This window comes from Cebus imitator, unplaced genomic scaffold, assembly GCF_001604975.1.
Source record: "Cebus imitator isolate Cc_AM_T3 unplaced genomic scaffold, Cebus_imitator-1.0 Scaffold148, whole genome shotgun sequence".
In the NCBI taxonomy this organism is placed as follows: Eukaryota; Metazoa; Chordata; class Mammalia; order Primates; family Cebidae; genus Cebus; species Cebus imitator.
The window spans coordinates 3,536,970-3,544,548 of NW_016107463.1; the positions used below are offsets into that span (position 1 = coordinate 3,536,970).

The 7,579-nt window shown below is 36.6% G+C and overlaps 1 protein-coding gene across 2 annotated transcripts in view; it reads left to right on the forward strand.

Moving 5' to 3' along the window:
* The window catches only part of FAM83B (family with sequence similarity 83 member B), a 97,374-nt gene extending 94,043 nt beyond the window's left edge, over positions 1 to 3,331 (forward strand). For both annotated transcript variants that reach the window (XM_037743617.1, XM_017542918.2), the window contains exon 5: positions 99 to 3,331. In XM_037743617.1, the coding sequence (XP_037599545.1) occupies positions 99 to 2,397 (2,299 nt within the window). In that variant the 3' untranslated portion in view covers positions 2,398 to 3,331. The remainder of the gene's footprint in view (positions 1 to 98) is intronic.
* Positions 3,332 to 7,579: the final 4,248 nt, after the last annotated feature.

A 7,579-nucleotide genomic window follows, 5' to 3' on the forward strand; every position in this document is an offset into this window, starting at 1 on the left:
TTGCAATCATTAAGTGATACTTTTTAGTAAACTGTATGTTTTTATCAGTCTTTTAACTCAAATGATTATAATTTTTCTTTTTTTTTTTTTACCCCCAGCTATATGTGGTTATTTGAGAAAGCTCACCTCAGCATGGTTCAAATAATCACAGGACAACTTGTTGAGTCTTTTGATGAAGAATTTAGAACTCTCTATGCCAGATCCTCTGTCCCCAGTTCATTTGCTCAGGAAGAATCAGCAAGGGTGAAGCATGGCAAAACTCTCTGGGAAAATGGCACTTACCAGCATTCAATTTCTTCATTAGCATCTGTTTCCAGCCAAAGAAACCTTTTTGGTAGACAAGACCAGATTCATAAACTAGATTCTAGTTACTTCAAAAACAGAGGGATATATACTTTAAATGAGCATGACAAATATAACATAAGAAATCACGGATACAAACCTCATTTTGTTCCAAACTTTAATGGTCCAAATGCAATACGTCAATTTCAACCCAGTCAGATCAATGAAAACTGGAAAAGGCATAGTTATGCTGGCGAACAGCCAGAAACAGTGCCATACCTCCTACTTAATAGGGCTCTGAATAGATCCAATAATGCACCTGGTAATTGGAAAAGACCTTCTGATAGTCTCAGTGTGGCATCCTCATCACGGGAAGGCTATGCACGCCACCACAACACGCCCGCCCAGAGTTTTGCCAATCGGTTTGCACAGAGAAAAACAACTACTCTTGCAGACAGAAATTCAAATGTTCGGAGGTCTTTTAATGGGACAGATAATTATACCCGCTTTTTGCAACAACGAATGCCAACCCTTGAACATACCACAAAGTCATTCCTACGTAACCGGAGAATTGAATCCTACTTAAATGATCATTCAGAAGCTACACCGGACTCAAATGGATCAGCTTTAGGTGACCAATCTGAGGGCTATGACAGTCCTGAGAATTTGAAGGCCAATGCCCTTTATACTCATGCTCGGCTTCGTTCCTCTTTAGTATTTAAACCCACTTTACCTGAGCAAAAGGAAGTTAACAGTTGTACAACTGGCTCCTCAAATTCAACTATCGTTGGTTCTCAGGGAAGCGAGACACCTAAAGAGGTCCCAGACACCCCTACACATGTACAGCACTTGACAGACAAACTCTTGCCAGAATCAACTCCAAAGCTCCCTTCGCAGTCAGAGGCACCAAAAATGCACACCTTGCAGGTTCCTGAAAACCACTCAATAGCCTTAAACGAAACTACAAACGGCCATACAGAATCAAATAACTATATATATACAACCTTGTGTGTAAATAAGCAGACAGAAAATCTAAAGAATCAACAGAATGAGAATCTGCTTAAAAGGCGAAGTTTCCCGTTATTTGACAACTCAAAAGCCAACTTGGATCCTGGAAATAGTAAGTATTGTGTATATAGTACACTTACCAGGAATCGAGTTAGACAACCAGAAAAGCCCAAAGAAGATTTTCTAAAAAGTTCTAAAAGTATGCACAATGTGACTCATAATATGGAGGAGGATGAGGAGGAAATTACCAAGAGAAACCCTCCAAGCAGCGCTACCACCAAATCAATTTCCATTGCTGCTTTACTTGATATGAATAAAGAAGAATCCAACAAAGAACTCACTTCAAAGAAGGAAGTTAAGGGTTCCCCAAGTTTTTTGAAAAAGGGGTCTCAGAAGTTAAGGTCATTACTTAGCCTTACCCCAGACAAGAAAGAAAATCTATCCAAAAATAAAGCGCCTGCCTTTTATAGATTGTGTAGTAGCTCTGACACGTTAGTTTCTGAGGGTGAAGAAAACCAAAAACCAAAGAAATCAGATACAAAAGTTGATTCATCTCCTAGAAGAAAGCATTCTTCCTCATCCAACTCTCAAGGCAGCATCCACAAAAGTAGGGAAGACGTCACAGGTAGCCCATCTCCAGGGATAAATGCTCCGTCAGATGAAAATAAAAGAACACCTTCTCCAGGCCCAGTTGAAAGCAAGTTCTTGGAAAGGGCAGGAGATGCCTCTGCCCCAAGATTTAACACTGAACAGATCCAATACCGAGATTCAAGGGAGATTAACGCAGTTGTTACTCATGAGAGAAGACCAACTTCTTCAAGGCCAACACCCAATGAGCTTCTACGGACTCATTCAACTGATCGGCGTGTTTACAGTCGTTTTGAGCCATTTTGTAAGATTGAGAGCTCTATTCAACCAGCAAGCAACATGCCAAACACCAGTATAAATCGCCCAGAAATAAAATCTGCGACTATGGGCAACAGTTATGGCAGGTCTAGTCCAATGCTTAATTACAACACTGGCGTTTATCACTCATATCAACCGAATGAGAACAAATTTCGAGGATTTGTGCAAAAGTTTGGAAACTTTTTACACAAAAATAAATAGCTATTAAAATGCAAAATGAATGAGGCTATAAGTATTTGTCCAGAGAAAATTGTGGACAGTCTTTGTAACATGCCAATAGATTTCCCTAAGAACAGAATGATGTGTATGATGTATATGTTCACCAGTGTACTATATAAAGTTATTTTTCTGTGTGATAAAGTTAGAGTCTGCTGTAGATAGAATTTCTCTGTAAACACATAATTTGTAAGTGGTAATGGTAAAAATATCAGATATATTTAAATCATTTTCTTTAGACTGAAGATCTTAAGTCTCACTTAGAGACTTTTGTGGATGATGTATGGTGTATGGATTTTAACCATTTCCTTTTAAAAAGGTCATACTACCCTCAGTAATCCTTTATAATGTGTCTTTATAGTGTTTTCATATCTTCAAAAATATAAGCAAATGGGACAAAGGCTTTTTTAACATTAAATTCTATAGGATAACTTGTTATATTTTGTTAGTATGAATTTTTCCGTGGGGCATTGTACCGCTATTTGGGCAACAGCAGTACCATTTAAACTGTTTTGTTTTTTTTTTTTTAATTTTGCCTGAAGTGTTTGTAAAGTATCATCCTCGTGTAGTATAATGACATTCATAGAAATTTATTTTCCTAAGCCTTTGAAAACTGTCTGGAATGTGCTTTCTCTACTCTGGACTCAGGGAGATGCACTCCTCTCATCCTTAGGCTGCTGATTTTTTTATAGCCATTCCTTAATTCACATTTATAACAAACCAGTAGGAATTTAGAAAATCTGAATGATTACCCCTCCTTTCCCTATTGTATAAAAGCTTTTAGAAACGTAAAATTCTGCCTTAATTTTTGTTAGATTGCTGTGACAATGCTAAGGTGTCTTGCTTTTGAAAATTCTTGATTTTTTGTTTTTGAAATGGAATCTCACTGTATCGCCCAGGCTGGAGTGCACTGGCGTGATCTCAGCTCACTGCAACCTCTGCCTCTTGGGTTCAAGGAATTCTCCTGCCTCAGCCTTCTGAGTAGGTGGCATTACAGGCAGGTGTGGTGTCACCATGCCCAGCTAATTTGGCATTTTTACTAGAGACGGGGTTTCACCATGTTGGTCAGATGGTCTCAAACTCTTGACTTCATGATCTGCCTGCCTCAGCCTCCCAAAGTGCTGGGATTACATGTCTTGCTCTTCTTTAAGTTGTGCCACATACGATATGACTGCATAGTGTTTTCATAAGAATATAGTTGGGAAAATGAGAAGTTGTACTAGTCTAGTTCTGCCACGATTTAAGGATGGTATTCAGATTACAAGATACCCTTTTTCTTACAATAACGAAGTATAAGCTCTGTATCTGTTCCAGAGACTTTAACTTGACTTTGCTTCATTCACAAAGAACAGAATTCAAGAAGCAATGTATCCTGTGAGAAGTGTGAAGTGTTTTTACATCACTTTAAATATATTACTTAATATATTCTAAGTTGCTGTGTGGAGCAGTATACTGTTGTTTTAAAAATGCAAGATTGAGACAAATTTTAATATGTCTCATTAAAATAATTAAAATAATGGCATTAAAATATCTATGTCATTAAAGTAATTTTCCATAATGTTTAGAAACCATGAAAAAAAAAAAAAAAAGAAAATAGGACAGGAAAAGAAAGCCAACAAAGCCCAGAACCCACAGTTAACCAAACTAGACTGACTTTGTTATTACCCATTCTTTGTTAATATTGGATGGGGATTTAGGATAATGAGCCATTAGGCAGTTCTGAAACGGAAGGCTCTGAACTTTAGTGCAATATAACTTTAAAACTGAAATTATATGAAGACTAGAAGTTTAATCATGTTTAATTACAACCAAAAACCTGTTGCCTTTTTGTACAGAAATTTCCGGAAATATAGATAGCTTATGGAAACCTCCTTCTAAATAGTTCCTGAACTCTTCCTTGTAAGTGGAATTGAGGAGTACAGAATGCTTTATTCATCAACCCGTGACAGGTAACTTAGGTTTTTGCACAGCAGATTTATTTTTCTCTGCCTTTAAAAAAAAATTTCTTGTTTCTTTTTTCTTCAAAAATATCTGTATTTCAGAATATGTACATAACTTACCAAAGGCTCTGTGGCCGGGAAACTTTCCAGGGATAAGACTGAGCAAAAATATAATACTTCAAAAAATTTACAGCTACTGTTTAAGTTTTAAACAGACACCATCACAGTTTGTGGATGAAATAGTTTTAAGCCATATACTTTCTGTCTTAAGCCGCATACTTTCTCCCCATATTAACATTGGGGGACCGATAATGTCACTTTGATGTACTTTGATATTAAAGTTTGGTAGTTTTTACTCTCTACATAGTACTGTACATTACTTTGTAAGCAGAAACACAAGACAAATGGGTAAAATTTCAAAGTAGTTCTTGGCAGACAGCTAGAGAATAGTGTAAGTGACCTTGTATCTAAAATATGCAGCTATCCCACAAGTTTGGGATTAAACATAATTCTGACATGGTGTTGAGGTATGGGTATATGGTGTCAGTCTACACTTGTGGAAGCAAATACCTTGTTTACTCAAGAAGATGTCTAGTGTCATCTAGATAAATAATGCAAAAAGTTTATTCCTGGCTGATTTCAGCTTCACTCAAGATCCACCTGTTCAACTGTCATTCCACAAATATTTCTGTGTTCTGTGAGTATCTGTTGATTTCTTAATGTGCCTGTGGCTAAGGGATGCAAAGTAGAATTGTTGTTTTACATTGACTGTAGGTATGACATGTACGATGCTGTTTTTATTTTTAATAAGTTTATTATGATATTCAGGTAGATTCTGGATTCTAGAATATTTAAAACAAAAAGGATGAAATGATAAAGAGTCAACTTGTTAACTTTTCTTTTTTAAGAGATGGGTTCTCACTAGTATGCCCACTCTGGACTCTAACTCCTGGGCCCAAGCTTCCTGAGTAGCTCAAAGTTTTATATATGAACAATGTTATAAAGAAATATTCTTCCAAATGAACTTTTGTTTTTAGATCAATAAATAATTTTGTACAAACATCAATATATTGTAAGCTGTTGTTTTTTTTAATCTTTATACTTTACATTTCTGCATTCAAGCTGTCTTTCACTTAGCTATTCTAATCAGGAATTTAGATGTGTATGTATTTTTAAATATTTCTCCATGAGCTTTGAAATCATCTGTAAAACATTGTTTTGATTAGCAATTTCATATATGAATTTATTCATATTTGAAATTCAGTGCCAATTCTCTTCCCTGAAACAAAATACATACACACATTCTCTTTATTATTACTGTAACAGTGGTTACATTAAATAATTTTTACTTTTTTTTTTTTTTTTTTTGAGACGAAGTCTCACCCTGTCACCAAGCTAGAGTGTAGTGACGTGATCTTGCCTCACTGCAACCTCCACCTCCTAGGTTCAAGTGATTCTCCTGCCTCAGTCTCCTGAGTAGCTGGAATTACAGGCAGCTGCCACCACACCCAGCTGATTTTTGTATTTTTAATAGAGATTAGGTTTCACCATGTTGGCCAGGCTGGTCTCGACCTTCTGACCTCAAGTAATCCATCCCCACTTGGGATCCCAAAGTGGTGGCATTACAGACATGAGCCACTGCTCCTGGCCTAATTTTTACTTTAAAAGACAGAGAATCAAAAAAAAAAAAAAAATTCTTTTTATCGCAGACTATGATGTAGTTGAAATAATGTGTATTACAAATTAAAAGTTGTATCCTTTTAAAGCAAATATGCTTTTTAACTAGTTAATGAATGATAGATTCTGGGTTCTAGAATATTTACAACAAAAAAGATACAAATTAATCGTAAATGCCAATGTTTAAGAAAACCGAGTTCAGTTAGAATGGTTAAGGGAAATGGATAAGACTTCACTTTGGTGGACATCTGAAGGGGAAGTTACAAATAGGTTCAGTTGGTTTAAGGAGTCAAAGACCATCTTGAGTCATTGGACCTGGACAAGATGGAAGGGCATTGAAAGGCATATGTGTGTATCCCGTCCAGTGAAATACTTCACATAAAGGGAATTACCTGAGCTTCAAGCAGTGAGAAACAGAAGTAAGAGATATATGAAAGAATATTTCTGAGTTAACAAAGGGGTAGTATGCTAAGTTTGGACATTTCTACTGTAAAATTAATGTTTCGACAATCTGGTTCATTTATTTAATGCTCATACTGGGGATCTACTTTGTTCCAAGTATGTAAGTTATAGTAGGCTTTTGATGGAAAAAATAAAAACTTACAAAAAAAAAAAGGAGGTTGTATGGATAATCAGAGGCTGCCAGCAAGTTTTCATACGTGTTTTAAGAATACCCCAAACTTAAAGCAAAAGTCTAAGTTACTTGACGGCCATTTGTCCTAACTTGTTACTTGATGTACTCCTAGTGGCAGAAAAAAGGGTGTACATAAAAAATACCTGGTAAATACTAGATTTGTGAATCCAGTCATTTCCTTAGCTGTAGTTAGATATAGTCCATTAATGTCCATACATTAAAATTGACATTTTATAACTACCTGAATAGGTATTTGTATTAAAAGATGTAGACAGGTTAATGCAGCAGGGGTTCTAGTTTAAATTTCAGCCACATTAACTCTAGAATCTGGGCATCTTTAAAGATCCAGCAGTACTGGTCTTCCTAGGATTTTATTTTTGTTCAGGAAAGAAAACTCCTGATGAATTCATCCTGAAGGAAAAGAGAATAGAGCTCAACAAATTAAGTTCAAAGGCAATTGGCACATGAGGGAAGGGAGTGGTGATTTTGTGCTAGTCCTTTAGATTGTCAGCTAATGTAGGCAGATTGTGTGGTAACATAATTGAAGAATGGCTCCTCTAAAATCTCCATAGTAAAGACAGCCTGGTATCAGGAGTGACAGCAGTGAGGACCTTCACTGAGGACCTCAGAACACTTGACATCTTGCTTTCAACAGTAGCTCTTGTGCTGTTGTTGAAATATAACAACAACTGCAGGTACAATACAAAATTTGGCTTTGACAGAAGGAACACTATTTTATTTTCATTAGAAAGAGGTAAATTTAGAGCTGGGCATGGTGGTACATGCTGTAGTCCCAGCTAGTTGGGAGGCTGAGGCAGAAGAATTGGTTGAACGTGGGAGGCCGAGGTTGCGGTGAGCCGAGATCATGCCACTGCACTCCAGCCTGGATGACAGAGCGAAAGTCAGTCTCAAAAAA